The sequence below is a fragment of the Tursiops truncatus genome, chromosome 4, assembly GCF_011762595.2.
Source record: "Tursiops truncatus isolate mTurTru1 chromosome 4, mTurTru1.mat.Y, whole genome shotgun sequence".
NCBI classification, from domain to species: domain Eukaryota; kingdom Metazoa; phylum Chordata; class Mammalia; order Artiodactyla; family Delphinidae; genus Tursiops; species Tursiops truncatus.
In genome coordinates, this window is record NC_047037.1 from 142,586,391 (window position 1) to 142,609,478 (window position 23,088).

General features: G+C 54.7%; 2 protein-coding genes across 5 annotated transcripts in view; both read right to left on the bottom strand.

Moving 5' to 3' along the window:
• The window catches only part of UBE2G2 (ubiquitin conjugating enzyme E2 G2), a 30,134-nt gene extending 30,014 nt beyond the window's left edge, over positions 1-120 (bottom strand). The window contains exon 1 of the mRNA XM_019922675.2: positions 6-120. Within this exon, the coding sequence (XP_019778234.1) occupies positions 6-48 (43 nt within the window). The 5' untranslated portion in view covers positions 49-120. The remainder of the gene's footprint in view (positions 1-5) is intronic.
• Positions 121-3,163: 3,043 nt separating this feature from the next.
• Positions 3,164-22,972, bottom strand: SUMO3 (small ubiquitin like modifier 3). Of its 4 annotated transcripts, none has more exons than XM_073804578.1 (5): positions 13,341-22,972; positions 12,313-12,466; positions 9,063-9,191; positions 5,432-5,503; positions 3,164-4,464 (listed from the first exon to the last, which is right to left on the bottom strand). In XM_073804578.1, the coding sequence occupies exons 2-5, from the start codon at positions 12,445-12,447 to the stop codon at positions 4,330-4,332; spliced, it is 471 nt and encodes a 156-aa protein (XP_073660679.1). In that variant the 5' UTR covers positions 12,448-12,466; positions 13,341-22,972; the 3' UTR covers positions 3,164-4,329. The 4 variants fall into 4 exon arrangements, with proteins under 4 accessions (XP_073660679.1, XP_019778236.1, XP_019778237.1 ...); XM_019922677.3 differs by having other exon boundaries at positions 12,313-12,546; XM_019922678.3 differs by lacking the exon at positions 12,313-12,466 and having other exon boundaries at positions 13,341-14,975.
• Positions 22,973-23,088: the final 116 nt, after the last annotated feature.

The following is a 23,088-nucleotide window of genomic DNA, read 5'->3' on the forward strand; positions in this document are numbered from 1 at the left end:
CTCACGTTTGTACTCGGCCATCAGCCTCTTGAGCGCCGTCCCCGCCATCTTCCGGGCAACAGCTGCGCCGTCGGCCTCGCCTCCTCAGCGCTCCTCCCTCCCGCCCGACGCCAAGGCCGCTTCCGGGTCGCCGCGGGGGCACAGGAGCCCTTCCGGGACGCGAGGCGCGTGCGCGGGGCGGGGCGGGGCGCGGTGGGCGGGGCGGGGCGGGGCGGGGCGGGGCGGGGCGGGGCGGGGCGGGGCCCTAAGCCGCTTGGTGGGATCAACGCCGCTTCCGGGGATCCGGATTCCGGTAGGGAACTCTGCAGAAGATCCCGGAGCAGCGAGCGCCCGCAGAGTGTGTGTGAACCGCCTGTTCCGTCCTCGTGGCCTCAGGGCGGCCCCGACGGCGGGGACGGGGATGGAGGATCGTGGACAGAGGATGGAGACGGCGGGGAGGGCGGACGAGGGGGGCGGTGGGCAGGGCTGGCCACTCGCGGGCCGGATGAGCAGATGTCGTTCAGACTATTTGCTGAAGGTACACCGTGGACGGTGTCGGGGCTCCCTCGCTGTCACCCGTGCAGTTCAGAGGAGGCGACTTTCGGGCCCAGCTGCAGTCAGAGCGAGGATCCACGCGGAACACATTTGGTGCCCCGGTGGCTACCCTCACACCGCTTTAGGTTTGAAAAAGTGAGATTGGCGATTGTGGCGGTTTTATGCCGTGTCGGTGTGGTTCTGGATTCCACTCGGCCAAGAGAGGAGCTTTGGGAGCTCGAGGTGGGAGCAGAGCAGCGGCCAGACCCCTCCCTCACCCCAGGTGTGGATGGGCTCCCCTCCCAACCGCCAGCCTGCTGACCAGCAGCTCCCAGAGGCAGCGGGTCCAGACTTCCCCACGGCCCCCTTGGCAGTCCCGCAGGCCACTGCTTCAGGAGGCCAGCAAGGGGCCATACACCGCCCCCCCCCCCCGCCCCCGCTGCTGCTCTGGCTTCTCCACTGAGTAATGTGCATCGGGTAACTAGACTGGCGAGTCTTTTTTTCGTAACATTCATGGTGGTTCTACTGACTGGCCCACTGATCTATCCGTTGATCTATTTATTTATGCCTCTTAGAACCCCATTCTTACTTCAGAGAAAGTCAGCACATTTAGTGCTTTGTGGCAAGGATACATGCACCTTTTAAAAAAGAAAAGTTTTTATCTTCACAACACATATCCAACGTACTCCTCTACAGAATTTCTATGTAATGTCCTGTATAATTCTTTAGCACAGTACACAACTTATCTGTCTCCTGTCACCAGAAACATGTCCCATGAGGGCAGGGTGTTCTCTTCTCGTGTGTTCCAGGATGCAGCCTCAGTACCTGGACGTGGCAGGAGGTATCTGTCGAGTTGAATAAAATTAAACAATTCGCACAAACCTCACAATGGTGCATATTTTGCGGTAGAGGTGTCACAAGAATTCAGTCTGACACTGTCTTTTCAAATGACCATGGTGATTTATAAAAACAACACAGTACTTTTAGACAGTTCCAAAGAGTAATGGATTTGCACAAATACTCATGCGCTTCACCTGTGCAAGCAGTTGCCCTCTCTGCAATCAGACCACACCCCACCCCCCAAGCCGGTCAGGGGTCAGAGGGTGTGGTTCCCATGGAGACTGAAGGAAAACTCCACTTGGTCACCTAAAGGAAGTGTGGGTGATGAAAAGCATTGTCATCAACGTTATGACGCTCAGACAACAGCACCTGTCAGATGCTGGGTATTTTCTTAGCTGCGTCCACGTCTGTGTCACTGCTGTCTTTGTCACATCATTTTCCTGTTGTAGAGCAGTGTGTGTATTCACAGCTTGTACCAGGATTAGTTTCAAGTGACAAAAGCCCAAAATATGAGGTGCTCAACGTAACAGAAGGCTCTCACCTCACTGGCTGGTGGGACGGCCTCCCCTTCAGGGAAGCAGGCCCCCTCCACACGTCTTCTCTGAGATTCAAGTGTAACTGGGCACCCTGTATTTTATTCACTCAGTCTGGGGCAACTCTCTGCTCGGTCAGTCGGTCCTGGTATCCCCAGGGTTCTGAGTAGCAGGTGTGTGATATCAATACCTAGAGGCTTTGGTCCACTGGACAGGCCAGCAAGTTCAAGATAAACTAGTTTCTCTGGGAACTGGCGTTCTGAGGTACAAGAAGGATCTGCCTTTTGCAGCTCCTTCCGTGGAACCTGTGTCTCGTGGCAGAGCCAGTATTAACACACGCTTCCCCACCTGTGCTGTGCAGCACAGCCAGGCTGGCATCGCCCGTGCGCCTGGAACTGAGGGGTCCTGGGACATGGGACTTGCGGTACCGGAACTGAGACGGTGCCGGCTGGGACCCAGGGCACCGCCAACAGCATCAATAGGGCCTGTCTCCTACTGAGGCATCAATTTAACCCAAAGCTTCTGGGAGTTGGGTTTGGGTAACAATATTTTAAAAACATCGATATCAACAGATTATTCCGAATGCACAATCTGCACACATTTCTAAGATAAAAGACAACCTCCAGGACGTTGCCTGCTCTTCGGTCAGGCAGCATTGTTCTAAGCTCCCAAGGATACAGCGCTGCTCCTAACCTAAGGCACCCCGGCGTGTCCCTCTCGGCACAAGTGCAGGGGCTGCCCTGTCGGGCTTCGCCACCCGCCGCGGCATCTGGCACACGACCCAGTCGCTGTGCTGCGCCTTCACCTCCTGCCGCTGCTGTAAGTGAATCAAGTGCTCCACTACCCGGCTGCCCTTGACCTTTCAACTTGCGCTTACCTCACCTGATGTACCCTGGTGCTGTCACAGCGTGGCACGCAGGGAAGTTCTCAAATTAGTGCCAACTCGCTTCCGTTTCAAACCGATGAGTGAGTAGCTTGTCAACTGCACCAAGGAAAAGTCTTATACTCAAACACCAAAAATATCGAGAAGCCCAGAGTAACGGCGACCCTCCACCCAGGACACCCAGGAGAGGACAGAGGAGAGTTCTGAGGGTGAGGGGGTGTCCTCGGCAGGAGACGCCACCCGCCTGGGAAGCCTGCGCGGGCGCAGGAAGGGGAGCAGCGGTGAACCGGCCTTTAGATCGAAGTCTGAGTGGCCTCGCTGGAGGGTCGCTGCAAATACTGAACATGACACAACGCCCAAGCTCCGTACGCAGTGCTGGATACAAGCCGAGAGACAGAATACCAAACTCTATTTACTGTCGACAGTAGTAAAGGACGACAAATAACGTACAAACGGGAATAAACACAACAGAGCCAGCAGACATCCCACCCGCGCCCGAAGAGCAAAATACAAAGGAAAAGCAGACATCTTCAGCGAGATGCCAGCCAGACAAGAGAGGATGGTGGTCGCGCTGCCCAGGTGACCCGAACAAGCAATGCCGGGCCATCCGGCGGCAGTGGGTCCACACACAAGCGCAACAGGACAACTATCGGAGTTTAACCAGGACAGACCCCAAATGCTTCACAGAACTGAAATCACATGTAACACGTAAACTCCATACCAACTTGGGGAGCAGAGCACAGTCCATGGGGAGACCCCGGAGCCGTCTTTCACTCGTAACCACACTTTGAAGCAGCTCTTTTACACAAAAACGTTCATTGCAAAATCAGCAATACTCAACCTTCCTTTTTTATATACAGACTGTCATTCATCAGAAGCAAATACCGGAAGAAATCTGAGGCCCCGGCACTATTACCAGGTGAGACGTGTGGGAATTACTTTTTTCTCTGTTAAGGAAAAGGGGAAAAGCCAACTTTCACTGCCCCTGAACAGCATCACTGGCCATGGGTGGCGATGGGTCCTGGGCCCCAGGCCCCACGCGGGGCCACATTACTGAAGAACTTCTTACCTTTTAAGAAACATTCCAGTATTTTCCCTTCAACTTTACTGTATTCTGACAAAGCTCACACTTGTAATATTTAGCATTAAAAAGACCTGTGCCAGCAAGATAAGTGAAAGTTTGTCTCCCATCCCGACTGTGTCCCCAAAACTCACCCCACGGAAACACCCCCAGAGCAGTGACGTGAGTTCTCTACATGACTGGAATGGGTAGGGGCCAGTACCTGGGGTAAGAGCCCCACCTAGACGGAAAGTGGGCACTCGGGCCACAGGTTTGGGGGAAATGTCATAGGAGGGAGGAAAAACAAAAATGAAAGTAAAAACAAAACCAAAACCCCTCGCCATGCATTTTACCCAAACAGAGGTACCGGGGTGATGGGCCGGGGGAAGCCGTGGACATCCCCGCGGCCGCACTGAAGTACATCAGAGAGCAAAGTCCTTCTGGGGAATGTCCTCGGTGTCTGAGCCTCCCTGGTGCGGGCATGGTCACACCTTCACTGTTCAATAGCGAACACGAGCGCAGTGACACGAGGGGACGGTGGCTCTAGGGGCTGCACCCCAGAGGCAGCTGGCCGCCCCGGACCCCCCCGTCTGCTGCTGGAACACGTCGATGGTGTCTTCGTCCTCCATCTCCAGCTGCAGGCACAGAGGGGGCAGTGAGTATCCTCACGTCACAGGAAGGGGTCCCACCCCGCTGAGCACCAGGGTCTTGGAGCTGCCCCCGCCCACGCCAGGGACACCACCCTGAGGTGCCTGAGCCCCGAGCCTGCCGTCGGTGGGCACCCGGGGACAGAGGCTGAGCTGTGGATTTCCAACAAGCCCGCTTACTCCCCAAGCTTCCCCTAACAAAGGAACGGTCAACATTAGGGACTTGACGCGATAGAAACACTAAGTCCTGTTACAAATAAACAAGTCTCTATAAAGTTTTACTGAAAAGTACAAACCGGCTAACGTTGCAGACCCAGTATCCAGGCTACAAGTGGGTGGTGACCGCACGTGCCCGGCTCGCCTGGAGCCTGCAGACGGCGGCGGGCATGGGCAGGCCCAGGCCTCGTCCCTGTCTCTGGACCACCTCCGCCAGGCACCCAACCCTCCTGGTCCCTCTCCCAACACAGAAGAGGCTGACAAAGGACATCTTCCTCATTCAAAAACTGAACCTCAAAATTACAAAGTCAAATGATCTAATAATGAAAGCCATTAAGAAAATGTAGGGACTTCCCTGGAGGTCGAGTGGTTAGGACTCCACGCTTCCACTGCAGGGGACACAGGTTCGATCCCTGCTCGGGGAAATGAGACCCCACGTGCCACAGAGCACAGCCAAAAAAACAATTTTTTTTGATAAATAAATAAAAGGTAAGGTGAGTATTCCCTGGTGGTCCAGTGGTTAGGACTCTGCATTTCCACTACCGAGGGCCCAGGTTTGGGGAACTAGGATCCCACAAGCCACTTGGTGTGGCAAAAAAAAAAAAAACAGAAAGAAAATGTAAGGTATTCTTTCTATGTGAGAAGCAATCGGTGCCTCTCAAATGCAAGTATTCCAAATGGAAGTTATGAAAGGCAGATCGGAAGAAGCCCTCAAGTATAGACAGGGCGGCTTTCCTACCTGTGCTGGGGTGTCTGTTTCATTAATTGGTTGTCCATCAAACCTGAATCGAATCTGTCTCATTGACAAGCCCTGAAAAGAAAAAGCAATCATCATTAAACATTTTCAGCTAACACATTAATTCAAAAAGAATCACACATTTGGGGCTTCCCTGGTGGCGCAGTGGTTGAGAGTCCGCCTGCCGATGCAGAGGACGCGGGTTCGTGCCCCGGTCCGGGAAGATCCCACATGCCACGGAGCAGGTGGGCCCGTGAGCCATGGCCGCTGGGCCTGCGCGTCTGGGTCCTGTGCTCCGCAGCGGGAGGGGCCACAACAGTGAGAGGCCCGCGTACCGCAAAAAAAAAAAAAAAAAAGCATCACACATTTATGTGGAAACACGAGATTTCTGAATATACGGATTCAGGACGCAGTTGACTGTGAAGCCTCGCCAGCGGGGCTGCAGCCTAGTTCATGCGATGCTCCCAGAACAGCCTTTCAGACATTGCCGTTCTAGCACCTTCTAGCTCCTGGGCTCCACCCTCATCCATCCCTCTCGCTTCCCTCCAGGTGCCGAGCAGAATTTCGACACCTTTGGCACCATCACTTCCTCCCCTTTAAACAATTCTCAGAAACAGGTCAGGCGACCCTGAGGCATGTGATGAGCAGCCTGCCTGAAGCTGGGAAGCGGCCCTTCTGCCTCCTGAGGGAACAGCTGGACGTGGTCGGGGGCACAGCCAGTTCTTCAGGACAGACAGGATTAAAACACCCGTCTCTGCTCCCTCCTGAAACCTACTGATGTGACATAAAGAAACAAGAAAAGGCATAAACAAGGACAAAGAAAACAGGAGAGGGGCCAGGCCAGCAGACAAAGGGCATCACCTCCAGGCTGGAAGCTACAGGGCTGTGGACCCTAGACCCCAAGGTCAGGATGCGGTGCGCTGGGGGGCAGGGGGGCGGACAAGAGCCCCGAGAGGGGCAGGGGCCAGGCGCACAGGTGTAAGAGGCAGCGATGCAGCTGATGTGGGATGACTGATGGAAAGTCCATATCCGGCTCCCAAAGCAGGGCCCCCAACCCCAAGGTCGGGCACTGTCCCTCCCACGGGCAGAAGGTCCCCGTTCTGGAGAGGTGGACTCAGAGCCCTGGGCCGGGGACACAGGCACAAACGGGGCAGTGACAGGTGGCCGGCGGAGGCAGGCGAGTGACGCCCAGTACACCCGGCGCCCCGCCGAGCTGCTCCTCCCGGCCGCCGCGCTCCCAGGGCACAGGCGGGAGCCTGAGGGCCACTCCGGGGAGACTTAAAGACTCACAGATTGCAACACTGGGACCCCCACAGAACACCCACCCGGGCAGGCCGCCCCGCGACAACATGCGGGCCCCGTCCACACACCAGGTGTACAGCTTTCCACCAGCTTTTTAGTGCTTCGTGCTTAAATACGAGCCGTCACCCAGGGAGAGAGGACAGTTAAGGAAAGACCAATGTGTGAGGAGTCAAAGCAAAGAAGAAAGGGACGAGGAGGGCACGGGGAGGAAGGATCAGAGCTCGCCGGGACGCGTGCGCACACACGCACGCACGCAAAGACGTGCAGAGACACAGCCGCGCGTGCACACGCACGTGCACAGATGCATACACACACCTGAAGCTCTTAGGGAGATAGAAAACAACAGAAAGTTCCCCTGGGGAAAAAGGAGCCTCAGAAAACGGGAAAGAACAAGAATTTTTTTTTTTTTTTTTTGCGGTACGCGGGCCTCTCTCTGCTGTGGCCTCTCCCGTTGCGGAGCACAGGCTCCGGACGCGCAGGCTCAGCGGCCATGGCTCATGGGCCCAGCCGCTCCGCGGCACGTGGGATCTTCCCGGACCGGGGCACGAACCCGTGTCCCCTGCATCGGCAGGCGGACTCTCAACCACTGCGCCACCAGGGAAGCCCAGAACGAGAACTTTTAAAAATCAGAAATCATGACAGAAACAAGACCGTCCATAAAAAGTGGGAACATGAAGTTGAGAAAACCTCCCAGAACAGAGGCCAATAGCAACAAAACCCAATGCACGATGGGAGGAAATAATCCAGCTGAACACACCTGGAGCAGGTAACTGCAAGCCGGATGGGAATTCCGGTGAAGAGGGACACAAATTACCAAAGAACTAACAGAAGGTCTAGTTCCTGAACTAAAATGAGTTTCTAGACCGAAAAGGCCCAGAATGTGCCCAGAAGAGTCAATGGTAACACCGCCTCAAAGCACGCAAACAAGGTCCCAAAAGCTATCAGAGATAAACCAAGCCGCTAACAGAGGAGAGAGAATGAGAATGCCATTGACCTTTCCACACCAGCGTTGGAAACTAGACGAAAATGATGCAATAGCTCCAAGAAAAGAAAATGAACTGCAACCTACGTGCACTCAAACATTCAATCGTGAAGGTTTATAAAGCAAATCACGTTCCGACGTGCAGTAGTTTTCACACCCTTTCTGCGCAAGATACTGGAAGATATGCTCCATCGAAACAGGGGCAGAAGATTAATCCAGAAAATACACAGGAGGCGGCTCTGGGATGATGGCTGAGCAGCAGTCCAGGTGGGGCAGGGAGGGAGGGGCCCTGGGAGGGACCATGGGAAAGCAAAAGGCCCAGGAACGTGGCGGACGGTGCAGCACGATGGGAAATTCAGGGCATAAATTAACAAGGGGCCCCCAGAAAATGACACACACAACCACCACCAGACCAGGAGAAACAGGACTCAGACAAGAGCCAGAAATCTTCACAGGCCGCTGTGTGGCTCAGGGCTGGCGCTGCCCCAGTCAGGACAGAAGCAGGAGATTCCAGAGCGATGGGCTGGAGTCCAGGGAAGGAGCCGTGTGCAAGCGCGGGCGGTGGATGTGTGGATGGCAGGCCAGAGCTGAAGACCCACCTTTCACAGGCGAAAAAAAATCTCCAAAATCAAAGAACGTGAAGAAATAGAAGTGCAAGCATATTTACCAAAGAAAAGTGAAAAAAAAAGTTGGAGTTGAAAGTGATCTCCTCCGAGGAGCAAGCTCTGAAAAGTGGGGAGAAGAAGAGTTAGGCGTGGAGCTGTTTTAGGGTGTTTGTAATAATAACAACAGAAAGCCCAAGGCAAGGATTTATCAAAGCCAAGAACGGAAACTAACAAAGGTCCAGTATTTCCGAAGTATCCTGAGAAAAGCTGCCTCACCTGAAAGGACAGGCTCAGGGGGAGAGACGGGGCAGGAGCATCAGAGAGCACAAGGGGACCGAGGGGCCCAAGAGCACAGTCACACGCACACGTAACACACACTCCACACTCCGCGCGGTCAGTCTCTCTGGTCACCGTGGGAGGACATACGAGCACGGGCTCCTTATTTTGAAATGTAGTAAACCAAGGGCAAGAATCAAGCATCGTCTGGAAACTGAACTGTGTCGAGCGCAGTGGCTCCACAGACACAGAGGTGGAGGGATGAAATACCCGGCGAAGCCGCCACTCCGATCCCAGCAGCGCCACGAGGACATCACCAGACATCCACCCCTGACCGGGGACGACCGGGTGGCTGAAGAGGGAGTGACCGGCCAGCCTGGAGGGGCCAGGCGGAGGGGAGCGCCTCCGGGGAGGTGTGCACACACAGAGACACACACAGGCGCGCGCGCTCCGGGGCCCCTCCCCGCACCTGGCGCTCGCAGTAGGCCTTCATCAGCTTGCTGAGCGGCGTGTGCCTCTTGATCTTGAACTGGACGACGGAGCCGTCCTGCCCCGCCACCTTCAGGTTGATGTGGCCGTTCTCCGTCTTCACTCCCTCCTGCAAAGAGACGTGAATCTCGGCCTCCAGCCCGTCGCCCCACAAACACCACTTTAAAGGCAAAGTGTTTGCGTGGCTGCTGGCCTTTTTTGAAGTCATGAAAACCAAGCTACTTCTTAAAATTCCCCAGCAATTGGGTCACTCGTGTGATTGCTTGATTTCTACACAGAACTTACTTTTCACTTCTACTTGCTGGGTCAGGAAATGCCCTGCCAATCTAGTGTTTCCACAGACTGTCAATTCAAGGGGGAAAGCCTGCTCAGTAGATCCAGAAAACAATGGAGAGAAAATCCATCTTTGCTCTAAGATCGCTCTCATGAGACTAGGAACCACACGTACGCACAGGTGATTTATACTTACGCACGCGGATGAATGAGACCCAACGACAGATGTTTCCAGCCGGGAAAGCGGGGTGCGAGTGGCTTGGGGTGCAGATGGCCCACAGCTTCCCTGCTCGCCACTAGGGAGGGCCACCCTCAAGTCCGTTCTGTGCCACCAGTCCCACCTGGACGGGGTCCCCGCCATATTCTATCCTGACATGATCCCGTAGCGGGGGTCTCTGGCCCCTGGAAACTACTGGAAGTTGATGCAAGAAGCTCGTGTTCAGAGCAGAGGCTCGGCCTGAGAGCACCGCTGGGGGAGACGGGAGTTGTTTACTTTTTAACAAAATGATGAAGCTGACCCCTGAGTCAATCTGCAGACGAGTTTGGATGGAGACCAAAGCGGGTCTGTACGCTGTCCAGCCACATGCTCTCGTCCTCCTCCTGAGGCTCCGGCAGGTCCGGCCGCCGCGGGCTCTCTGCTCCTTCCCTGCTTCTTCCCCTTCCTCCCCCAGGAACCCACTCCCTGCCGCCATTTCCCTGCCTCACGCCTCCCTGCCTCACGGAGGGGGAGAGGAAGGAGGCCACTCAGCACTCTGGCCCCTGGAGACCCCAGTAGGTGAGCTCGGGCTGGCCCGAGAAGTGACCCCAGGAGGCGAGACTCCGGCAAGGAGCCTCCTCTGATGGAGCTGGGGCCCCATGATCACTCCCCAGAGACCGAGGATGCAGTTGCTTTTCCATGTTTTTCAAATAAACGTTTTATTTTGGCTTTTGTGACTGGCTTGTGTCACTCAGCATAATGTCTTCAAGGTTCATCCCTGTTGCAGCATGTGTTTAGGAAATCCTAAGAGGATTTCCTTCCTTTTCAGGCCTGAATAATATGCTATTGCTATTGTGCGCACAGACCAAGTTGTGCTTGTCCATTCGTCCATGGGCCAACTGACACTTGGGTTCTTCCACAATTTTAGCTATTGTCAGTAAAGCTGCTATGAACACGGGTGCACAAATATCTCTTTGAGGCCCTGTGTTCAATCATTTTGGGTCTATATCCAGAAGCAGAGTTTCTGGATCATTTGGTAATTCTACTTTTAACTTTTTGAGGAATTCCCATACTCTCTTCCACAGCAGCTGCACCACTCTACATTCCCACCACCAATTGCAACTTCTCCTCGCCAACACTTGTTTTCTCTTCTGTTTTTTGGAAGCAGCAATCCTAATGGGTGAGGTGATATCTCACTGTAGTTTTGACTTGCATTTGCCTGATAATCAGTGATGTTGAGCATCTTTGCATGGGCTTCTTGGCCATTGGTATGTCTTCTTCGGAGAAATGTCTATCCAAGTTTTTTTGCTCATTTCTGCATCAGGTTGCTTGTTTCTTGCTGTTGAGCTTTAGGAGTTCTCTATATATTCTGGATACTGATCCTTTATCAGACATACGATGTGGAAGGAAAATCAAAATGGAGTCAGTGTTGCTCAGAGAGCCTCTCAAACAGAGCCAGGAGGCCACTGAGGACGGACCTTACGCTCCTCTCAGCCCGGACGGAATCTGACCCTGTGACCACGTCCTGTCCTGATGAAGGCATCCAGGACACCTGCCAGAAACTCAAGATACCTGTGGGACCCAGACCCTAAAACAACTCGTGACAGCCATCCCTTAAGGACAAATATTTCCTTTCTTGCGTCAGAACTCAGCCTCGTGGCTTTCGCCTTTATTATAAAGCCCCTGATTCTTTCTCTTCCTCGGAAAGCTCTTTCGGTTTTACCCAAATCTGTGTCTCCCAAGCTGCAATTCTTAACACCCCAAATAAACTCTTTTCTTATCTGCAGCCTCCTGCAGTTCTCTTTTTGGTTGATAGTGATTTGAAAATGTCTTCTCCCCTTCTGTGGGTTGGCTTTTTACTCTGTTCAGTGTCTTTTGATGTACAAAATTTTTTAATTTTCATGAGTCTAGTTTATTTTTTTCATGTTACCTGTGCCTTTGGTGTCATATCCGAGAAATCATCACCAAGTCCAATGTCATGGAGCTTCTGTCCTATGTTTTCTCCTAAAAGTTTTATTGTTTTAGGTCTTACGTTTAAGTCCTCGAACGATCTTGACTTAATTTTTGCATACGGCGTTAAAAAAGGTCCAACTTCATTCTTTTGCACGTGGATAGAGGATGCATTTGCTTTTTTGATGAAACAATATGGGTGTGTTCAAAACAAAGGGACACTGGGGCCAGAACACAAAACAAACAGAAAGAGGGCAGACCAGGCAGAGAAAGACACCAAGAGCACACGGCCTGGCCCAGACCCCTGGAGAATCCCTAACAAACAAAGGAACTTAGAAGAGAGGAGGGGCGGGGAGGGGAGCCTAAACACCAGAACCACAGTTCACGCTGTCAGTCCCCTGCCTGTGCTCTCGAGGGGAGGCAAACTGTCTTTCCCAACTGATCCACAAGGTTTTCTTTCTGCCAAGATGGCCTGGGAGTGTACCTCCTACCCTCTCCTCTCCAGGCCCAGAGGAAGGAGTGGCTCCAGGTAGGGAGCAGTGCCCAGCAGGCACAGTGGGCACTGGTGGGGCATGAGGCCCAACCATCCAGTTGCCTTGAGAGTAGTTAAAACAAGTTGATTCTACTGAATTGGGCCTTGGACGTTGACCACGTGGGAGAGTTAAGTTTAAACACACTGAAGGGATGGTACTGTGTGTATTTCGTTGCTTATAAACTACAGTAAGAGGAGGCCACCTAGAAATCATAAAGAAAGGGCATTTACATCTGGCCTCCCCAAGTGTGAAAAAAGCAAAGGCAATTCCAACTGCACCTGGAGGGAGGACGCTCCTGGAGGGTGGCTTTTTCTCACAGGAGAGGGCAGCTTCCACCGGAGCCCCACCGTGTGATCCCGACCAGGGAGGGGCTCCGTGACCAGGGGCCCCAACTTCAGCTCAACCTCCAGCATCAGCGGGGTCGGCGGGAGCCTGCACGCAAAGCAATGCGCAGCAGATGGTCCACTTCAAAAAGACAGACCCCAAGAGTGCAGACGAAGAGCTCCAGAAACCTGTTTTTAAGACTAGTTAGCACAACCGCGGGCCTTCGCGAGGACTGCTGTGCAGGGCACCGGCGTGCGGAGCGCGCGCCGCAGAGCCCGGTGCGCAGGGCGTGGCGCACACCGGGTGACAGCGACGGGAGGTGGGCGCACACCCTGGGGGCGGCAATGCGTCCAGACAGGTCCGGCCTCTCAGAGCCCCTGCCCAGCCTGCGCCCTCTCGGCGCTCCGCAGTGAGGACTGAGGAGGGGGCCCCGCGCACGCGGGACAGTAGGGCCCAGGCCGGCCCGGACCGTGGGTCCCCGCGTAAGAAGCGTAGTGGGGGTGGGTCCCGGCGAGGGAAGAGGTCCTGGGGAGAGGCGGTCCCAGAGAGGGACTGGGGACGGGGTTGCGATGTCAGCGGAGGGAGAGGGTCGCAGCCAGGGGGGCCGGGCTAGAGGCGCCCGCTCTTCGGGACTCGGCCCACCGGAGGGGTGGAGCTCGGACCGCGGAGGAGGAGTCTGGGCGGAGGGAGCCGGGGGGCGGGGCCCGGGCAGGGGCGGAGCTCGAGGGCGGGGCGGCCCCGGGGGCGGGGCCTGGGCGGAGGGCGGGACTGCGGGGGAGGGGAGACTAGTGGAGCCGGGCGGTGCGGGGAGGAGGGGCTGGGGGTGGAGAGGGGAGTGGGGAAGGAAGGCGGGGAGGCCTGCTGGCGCCGCTGGGCCTGGGCCCCGGAGGCCGGCGGCGGAGGGCGGCGGGGTCCGGGGCACGGGGGCGGCGCGGGCGGGGGGGCCGAGTCCGGGGCCCGGCCCGCGCCCGCCGGCCCTTACCTTGGGCTTCTCCTCGGACATGGCTGCGCGCGGCGGGCGGCGGGGCAATAGACAGCGCCGAGCGGGCGACTCACGCTCTCGGCCCGCCGCTCTCCCGCCGCAGCTGCTCGCGGGGCCGCGCTTTGCCCCCAAATCCCCGCGCGCAGGTTGGCCGGCGCGGGTCACGCGGTGGGGCGCGCGTGCACGAGGCGCGCTCCCGGGCGTTGGGCGCGTGCCCGGCCGGCCGAGGTTCCTGGCAGTTTCAAATGCGTCAGCTGGCTGGACCCGCGCAGTCCGGCGTCCGTACTTCGGGGGGCGCGCTGGAAGCCGCGGGAACACAGGGCACCTAGGGTCGTGGGGCACGGGGGGAGCTGTGTGGGTGGGACGTGCTGGGACCCCAAGGGTGCACGGAGAGCCAGGCCATCAGCCCTACAGGTGCGGGGTCGGGGGCAGGCCTGACACATTATCTTGGCGCCTGAGAATGGCCCGCCCGTCCCCCGAACTGGCCCCTCACCTACCGCATCTCCACCAGCTGAGGCCGGGTGTATCCACTGGCTTCCTCTGTGATGAGTGCGTCTCACAGGGAAACAAGGAAAATAAAGCCAGCCGGGTGAACTACCTCCAGTGGCCCCGGTGGACGTGCGTGAGAGAGAGCTGCCCCGGGGACGACCCCAGGTCTAGGAAAGGCTCGGTTCACCTTCACAGAGGAGCCAAGTGTCCTGAGGAAGTGGGGGTGAAGGAAGAAGGCCTACCTGGCTGACCCACCGGGCAGCTCCGTCCACTAAGGACACACGGCACGTGTTCATTCAGTGAGGCCGCACAAGCTCCAGCTGCTTCCACCCAGAGCTCCCAGCGGACCGAGGCCTAAACGGGGCTTTTCTAGGAGGGGGTCAGGGAGGTGGAAAGTCTCCCACTCCGTCCACTTCTCACTCTGCGCTTAGCCAGGCCGACTCTGTGCGGCTCCTTTGTCTCCCCTTGTCCAGCCCCCTTTGGGGCCTTCCGAGCCCAGCCAGTGGCAGCTGAGCATCTGGGGAAGACAGCGACCTAGCCCACTGGGTTCAGCTCATTTCCTGTTAACACTGAAAGGCCATAGAGCCAAGTTTTCACGGGCCTTAATTTCACAAACCAATTTTGACGCTTCAGAATTCACTTCCTGGGCTAGAGGCACCATTTAGGAGAGGGGAATGGGGCCCCCAGAATGGAGCTGCCATGTCACAGGCTGACGAAGTCTGTCCATTGAAAGTTCTGGTCAGAGCCGACCTCTGTCTCAGCCGGGTCCAAGGGTTTGGTCTCCTTCACCCTGGACTGTGGTGCCTCTAGCAGGGCATCCCCAGTCACAGTGGCCAGCTCGAGCTGTGCTTCCTGGAGAGGGGAGTCTCCAGGAACTGGCCCCTTCCAGGACAGAGGTGGACAATGGGAACCACCACCACCACCCCAAGATTATTGGCTGTGGTGTAACTTCAGGTAGGCAGAGCTTGGACCCATCATCCATCATCGACTCTAAGACGTCAGCAATTATAAAACATTGTTTGATTTGTTTTTGCGGTACGCGGGCCTCTCACTGTTGTAGCCTCTCCCGTTGCGGAGCACAGGCTCCAGACGCGCAGGCTCACGGGCCCAGCTGCTCCGCGGCATGTGGGATCCTCCCGGACCGGGGCACGAACCCGTGTCTCCTGCATCGGCAGGCGGACTCTCAACCACTGCGCCACCAGGGAAGCCCAAACATTGTTTTATTTAACACACACATTAAACTATGACAGGTTATGGATGCAAGCCACCCCAATTAGAGTTGATGAAGTACAGTATCTAAATGTGTTACAAGAAGGAATTAAACTGTGGTTGATTCATATAGCGAAAGGCTAAGCCACTATTAAATGTGTAAAAAGAAAGAGTAGTTGACGACAGTAAAAGATGCTCACACGTTATGTGTTTTTTTTAAAGCAAATTATAAAACTATTATGGTTTTGAACAACAAGAAAATCTGTATAAAATATTTTGAAGACACCCGATAACTGCCAAAACAGAGAAGACTTTCTTGAGGAGCGAAGATCCCAGAAAGAAGGGACGCGGTTTTCCTTTTGAGATATTTAGCGATTAGTATGATGTTTTAGTCAGCTCAGCAGCCGTAACAAAATACCACAGACTGGGCAGCTTAAACATTCTCTCACAGTTCTGGAGGCTGGAAGTCCAAGATCAAGGTGTGGGCAGTATGGGTATCTCCTGAGGCCTCTCTCCTTGGCTTGTAGATGGCCGCCATCTCCCCGTGTCCTCGCATGGCTTTCCTCTGTGTGTGCAGGGGAGGGGGAGAGGGAGCGGGAGGGAGGGAGACACACAGTGCAGTCCCTAATATGTGCAGCACACAAGAAGCTGAGACACTGAGCACAGCTTTTGAGTCTCATAGGATGGGGAGACAATGATTGGGCAGGACCGACTGCAAGATAAACTGGTCGGGGGGCTTTGATAATAACCTGGACCTTCAGCTGGAACACTGAAACCTACAACAAAGGAGTGAGGCTGAGGTGCAGATCAATCCTCACAGACTGAAACCCAGCATCCCAACGGCTCACTCCCAAATTGCACCAAGCTGACCTGCTCTCCTTCCCGTTGCCAGCCTGAAGCCAAAGGAAACCTCTGGAGGACAGCAGCATCACCTGGGCCTCAGGTTAACTAAAACATCTTCACAGACAATATCCAGAACAGAATAAAACTTCACAAAGAAAAGCAGAAAACAAATGATCCAAAACCAACGGAAGAAATATGTGTATGTTAGTAATCCACAGGAGAACAGTATATTGGCATCATTAGATAGATTTTTAAATAACTAACATGTTCAAGGAAATAGACTATGAGATGGAAATTTTCAGCAGATAAGTGAAATCTATAAAGAAATGGAAATTTGAAAACAAATACAATCACTGAAACTATGAATTCAGTAGATGGGTTTAACAACAGATTAGACACAGTGGAAGAGAAGATTATGAAATGGAAGGTAGGTCAGAAGAAAACAGAAGCAGAGGGAGAGGATTGTCCCAAGGATAGGAGAAATAGCTTTCAAACCACTGCAAGAACAATGCAGCAACAAAACTCAACCAATCTGACAACGTCATAAAAACAGATAAAAGGAAACAATAGAAATAACAGAAGACATTTATGTAGCACTTATGTGACCTGCACTCTCATACCTTCATACACATTAATGGAAGGAGGTAGGTACCATTATTGTACCATTTCACAGATATGGAAGCTGAGGCACAAGTTTCACATCCAAGTTTACCTGGTTACTAAAAGCAGCAGAGCAAGGATTCAAGCAAAGGAAATTATACCAGCTCTACAACAAGAAAGTAGAATAGAGCATACAAAAAATAAGATAGTAAGAATAAGTAGGGCTTCCCTGGTGGCGCAGTGGCTAAGAATCTTCCTGCCAATGCAAGGGACACGGGTTCGAGCCCTGGTCTGGGAAGATCCCACATGCCACGGAGCAACTAAGCCCGTGCACCACAACTACTGAGCCTGTGCTCTAGAGCCTGTGAGCCACAACTACTGAGCCCGTGTGCCACAACTACTGAAGCCTGCGAGCCTAGAGCCCTTGCTCCGCAACAAGAGAAGCCACCGCAATGAGAAGCCCGCGCACCACAACGAAGAGTAGCCCCACTCGCCGCAACTAGAGAAAGCCCATGCGCAGCAACGAAGACCCAACACAGCCAAAAAACAATCAATAAAAATAAATAAATTTTAAAAAAAAGACTTTGCCTTTAAAAAAAAAAGAATAAGTAAAGACCAGCAATCATACTAGATATGGATGGATTAAATTGTTCTATTTAAGGACAGTGGCTCCCTACGTGGGTCAAAAAGATACAACTATGTTTTCTTCTACTGTAGAGAAAGGGTAAAAATAAAAGGCAAAAATGCTATAGCTTATAACAGTTTTCATATCAGATGAAATACATTTCAAACTGCAAAGCATTAAATGGACAATGAGAGATATATTACATTAGGAATGGGTCCATGCCACCAAGAGGCAGGTAGAAAAATGCAAATAGGGTCTCACTCTGTTTTTTTGATGTTTAACAGCTGACATCTTTAAAGCCTCATCCCTGCATCTTTTCTTTCTTCCCCACATCTTAGCACGCAGACAAAGACTAGGCGCTGCCTCCTTTGGTACCGGTGGGAAATTCAAACCACTCAAGCACCTGCCCATGCAGAAACCCTCACCAGGGCCCCGCCCTCGCACAACAGAAGCCCCAAGTGCATCTCCTTTCCTGGCTCTCAAGCCACTTTCAGGCCAGCTTGGGAGGCCTGCACTGCTCTCCCTAGAAAGCCGCCTTATGTGAGGGGTGAACATTTCCATACCCTCTTGGGGTGTGCGCGCGCGCGCGTGCATGTGTTGTCACCAGTCTTGACAACTGGACCAAATTTTGGGTGAGGTTCCCTCTTCTTTCTGAAAGGTGTCACAATGGCAAACACTCAGTAAGCATATAGAAGATCTGCATAACATAATAAGCTCATGAAAACGCACAGAGAGAAAGAATTTGGAAACCAATGAAAAACTTATGTAATATTTTTAATCACCTGTGGAATATTTACAAAGTTTGAGCACATATTAGGTCTTTAAGAAAACCTCATTAAATTGTAAGAAGCAAAATCATACAGAGGGAGAGTTCTGCCTAGGATGTAGAAAGCTGGAATGCTCATTACCGCCGTCTAAAGACAAGAAAAGCTGGACAACCTCAAAATCGCTTTTCCTAAACCTATCAGAAAGCTGGGATTTCGGCTTCCTTGTCTTTTAAGTTTTGGGTCCTCTCCCTAATCTGCCTGCTATTATTAAGCTTTCAGAGTCTCAGACAGTTGCTTGCTTTGTCTTGTCCACACCAGAACTCTCTCCATTTTTGAAGGTTTTCTGAGTATAGAAATCTGACCTTAGGGACTTCCCTGGTGGTGCAGAGGTTAAGAATCCACCTGCCAATGCAGGGGACATGGGTTTGATCCCTGGTCTGGGGAGATCCCACATGCCTCAGAGCTACTGAGCCCACTTGCTGCAACTACTGAAGCCCGCCTGCCAAGAGCCTGTGCTCTGCAGCAAGAGAAGCCACCGCAATGAGAAGCCCGCGTGCAGCAACGAAGACCCAACCCAGCCAAAAATAAATTAAAAATTCGAAAAAAAAAGAAAGAAATCTGAGCTTAAAGCCTTTAAATGTATCATTTCACTGTCCTTAGACGATATCTGGCTTTCAGTAAGTAATTACAAGACACAAAAAAGAAGGACAAACCCCCCACAATCAAGACATGAAAATCAACAGAACCAGACTCAGATGTGACTCAAGTGCTGGGATTGTCTGACAGGATTTACGTTAAGGCTCTAGTGGGAAAGATAACATGAAGAAAAGGGCGGGGAGACTTTCAGCACCGAGACGGAGACTCTGAGGAAGAGGCCAGTGGAAACGCTGGAAGTAAAAACGGGGTAACGGAGATGAAGAATGCCTTCAACAGGCTCACGAGTAGACTCAGCACAGATGAGGAGAGAATCATGAGCTTCAAGATAAGACCGTGGAAATTACCCAGACTAAACAAAGAGGAAAGGTGGACCCCAACCTGCCAACAGAGCAGAGCAAATGGAAGCCCTGGAATAATTTCCACTGGTCTAACACATGTGTAATTGGAGTCACAGGAGGAGAGGAGAGAGTGGGCAGGAGAAATGTTGGAAACAATAATGGCTACAAATTTTCTAAAAATAAAGACACCATAGCACAGATCCAAATTCAGAAGGATTTAAAGATATACATTTAATAATATATATAATAAATATACAAAAGGCACAACAAGACACATCATATTCAAGTGATGAAAACCAAAGACAAGGAAAACACCTTGAAGGTAGAGGGGAAAAAAGACACAGTACATGCGCAGGAACAAGGATCAGAATCACAGAACACCTGGTGCAGAAACGATGCAAGCTGAAGACGAAGAGGACAAAGACGTGCTGCCTCTACACACACGAAGCTCAGGTCTCTATACTCAGCAAACCAGCCTTCAGAAGCCAAGGAGAGACTTCTGGTGTGGACAGGACACAACCCTCCAAGGACTCTGAAAGGTCAGTCATAGCAGGCAGCTTAGAGAGCAGACCCCAAACTTAAAAGACCTGACGGGGTGACTTTCCAAGTGTTCCTCCTCTTTCATCGGCCAGCTTCGACCAGAGGTCGACCCCAGTGTGGGATTACATACCAGTGCAGGTGTCAAAACCTCCAAGAGAAAGCCTCTCTCTCTGGCCAGAGGAAAGGAGACCCTGTGAGCCAAAGCATGCAAGTGAACCCAGGTTTTGGTTGGTTGGTTTGGTTGGCTGGTCTTGTGTTTTTTACTCACCGGATCCTGTCCTGAAGAGACCCCGATCCTGGAGCTGCACTGTGGCCGTAGGCCAGGCACCCCACACCTCAGGAGAAAACCCATCCCTCTGGCCACAGAAACTGGGAAAAGGGGTCCTGTGATCCAGAGAGTGTCGGGGGTCCTTCATTTTATCCCTCTTCCCTCCCTGCCTGGCCCTCAGGCAGCCCCAGTCACACGACCCCACCGGCCCCTCCCCTAGGCAGGCGGGGCCCCTCCGCTGACCTCCTCCGGGCCCCAAAGAAGGGTCAGAGGTCCACACATCTACCTGAAGGTTGTGGGTCCTCACCAGCTATATTGGCAGGGTCTGGGAACATCGTAGAAACAGAGCTCACACCTGCCAGGCCAGGGAGATGATGCACAAGCCTGACTGGGCTGAAGGTGCCTCCGTGAGAGCCGCCCCAGGAGGCGGGGATGGCGTCACCAGTCTGGCTAATGGAAACGTGGGCACCACCGGCATCCGACCGCTTAGAATAACGAATGTCCCTGGCGTTCTAGAGCAACCTTCCTGACGTCCCTAGACCAGCACCATCCACATCTGCTGGAAACATGTTACAAGTGCACACTCTGGGGCCCCTCCCAGACCCACTGGCTCACAATTTCGGGGGTGGGGCCCCACCACCTGGGTTTTATGAGCCTTCCAGGGGGTTCCGACGCAGCTCAAGCTTGAGAACCCCTGGTGGACAGTGGTGCTGCTCAGATGGGACACGGTAGACAAATCGTCAGGGAATTCTGACTCAGCAGGTCCTGGGTAGGGACTGACGTTCTGCAGGCCTACTGAGCTCCCAGCTGATGCCCGTCCACTAAAACTCGGGCCACATCATGAGGAGCGAGCCTCGAGGGCAGTGATTCTCAGCCCTGGCTGTGCACTAGAATCACTTGGAGATGTTGGGGAAAAAACCACCTGTGAAATGAGACCCATGAGATGAGTGTGGCTGGGAGTGTGGCCTGGCACTGGCGAGCGCAGTGAACAGCCGAGGCGCAGGCCCGCTGCTGCGGAGGAAAGGCCTGGGCTCCCAGAAACGGGGGTGTTGGTGGGCCTATTACGTGAGCCTGCGCACCTCCCCTCCAGCTGAGCTCAGGACACTCCCTGCACAGAGTCATGGAGAAATGCACGGGCAAAGTGCCCCCGTGGCTGTCCTCTGCGGACCGGGGAGGCTGCCATGGAGCGGGGTCACCCGATCTCCCTGGGGATGAGGGGTCCCGGCGTGGTGGTACCAGATGTCAGTGCTTAACACTAGAGACAGACGCAGAGCAAATGATCATGGAAGGAGAGGGATCAGAATTTTTTGAACCGATGGCAGGGACCCTGGGAATGAAACCGATGCACAGCTGCTGAACTAGCAGGCAGGATAACTCTAGGTCTTCTGGTCAAGCCCCAACCCGTCACCGTAACGGGGATGCCCGGCTCTTCCCAGCAGCTTCCAGGACTGGTGAGGAAGGACCCTGCAGTTCAGCCCCAGGTGAGACCAGCAAGTGGCGCTCAGGGCTTCCTCAGAGGGACCGATGACCGTTTTCAAGGGTCACTGTGTCCTGGAGCAAAGGAAAGCCCCTGACCCTCAGGGGTTACTACACACCAGCTTTGAAGAGGCCCGGTCAGCCACTGAGGTCCACTGCCAGAGTGGGCTTGTGGAAGCCGGATGAGAATGGGTCTCACCCCGAGTCTAGCTCACCGGGGGCCCGTGGGAACCAGAGGCCCAGAACGCGTAGCGGGGACACGCACACTTAGCGCCCTATGGAGTCTCCCCACTTGTGCTCGGGGCCGGAGCGGAGGCCATGCCGTAGAAAGGCCCCGTGGAAGCCCCACCCCCTGCTGCGGGAGGTGGCCCAGAGGCGCCACATCCCCAGAGGGAGTGCTGCAGGTCAGGGACCCCCGAAGCTCAATCGCAAGGCTTCCGGCCTGTGACTAGCTGGACTGTGTCCCCCCAAGTTCACAAGCCAGGGCCCTAGTCCCAGCACCTCAGAATGTGCAGAATCTGGAGAGAGGACCTTTAATGAGTTACTGAAGTTAACATGAGGTCGCTGGGTGGGTCCTAATCCAACCTGACCGGGTCCTTACGAGGAGAGACGAGGACACAGACACACACGGGATGAGCACGCGGGAACACGGGGAGGGGACGGCTGTCCACATGCCCAGGAGAGAGGCCTCGGGAGGGACAGCCCTGCGACCCCTGGGCCTTGGACTCCCAGCCTCCAAACTGTGAGACGGTCGATACATGTCTGTTGTTTAAGCCCCGAGTCTGCGGTGCTTGTCATGGTGACCTGAGCAGATACCCCACGGCCCACTGAACCCCCTCTGTGGCTGTTACAGAGCACGGGTCCTGAAGAGCGGCTGGGGGTCACAGCCAGGGCCCTGGGGTCGCAGATCCTGGCACCCAGGCTTTGCTTTCTTCTCCCGACCCCGCCGGCCGAGGTCGCCAGCCGGCGGGTGCCTGCGCGGGCTGGGAGAGCAGAGCGCCTCCATGCTGACCTCGGCCGGGCGACCTTCTGGTGCGGTCACCCGCAGCGCACTCCGACATCCCTGGAGGAGGTGGGCCTGGTGCAGCCCAGATGCTCAATTAGGACCGGCGTGGGCCAGGGTGGGGGAGGAAGCGGCCCCAGCTCAGGACACATGACCCTGGTGCCCCCCTCGGGGAGGGGAGAGGGGCGGGAACGTGGAGTCGGGGTCACCAGGGCCTGGGGTAGCCCGAGCAGGGGGAGGGGAGGAAGCTGGCCCGGCTCTGAGGCCGGACCCTCGGCCACCACGCTCTGGAACCCAGGACCACGGGGTCAGAGTCGCCGAGCAGGCAGGCTCCTCACGGGCTGGCACAACCTGTCCGTCCCTTGGGTAGGGGGCGCCCGGACCCTCCTGGGAAAGGGGCCGGCTCCCCCAAGCAGCCACCCGGCCTCGCTCCCACCACGGTTTCCCTTCCCTAGAAGGCGGGTCCTGGGGTGGGGCTTTGAGCTGCTCGGTCCTGGGCGTGGATCGTTGCACCTCCTCCCGGGGGCGGCCAGAGGGGCCAGCAGTGCCCGCCGCCCCCTTCCAGTCACCGTCAGCAGCCCTGTCACTGAAGGCAAGCTCCCGTGCCCAACGCACAGTGAGGCCAAGCCAACCAGAACACTGCAGTTTGGCGCAGAGAAGGGCCCCGCGAGGAGACGGGTGGCTCGGGCTCAAAACACCCCTGGGCCTTAGGGTGGGAGATGCCTGCTGCCGGTCACTTGCTTCAAACAGGAGAGCCAGGGACTCGGAGCTCACAGGTACAGCTGCTTCCCCTGGAGCTCTCTGGACCTGATCCCAGCGCTGCAGGGGTGCTAGGAGGGGGGCTGCTCATTCACACCCATGGGTGCAGAAGCCCGTCTTTACCCAGACAGTCCCGCGGTCCTCACTCCCCAAGCAGTCACGTCCACACCGCCC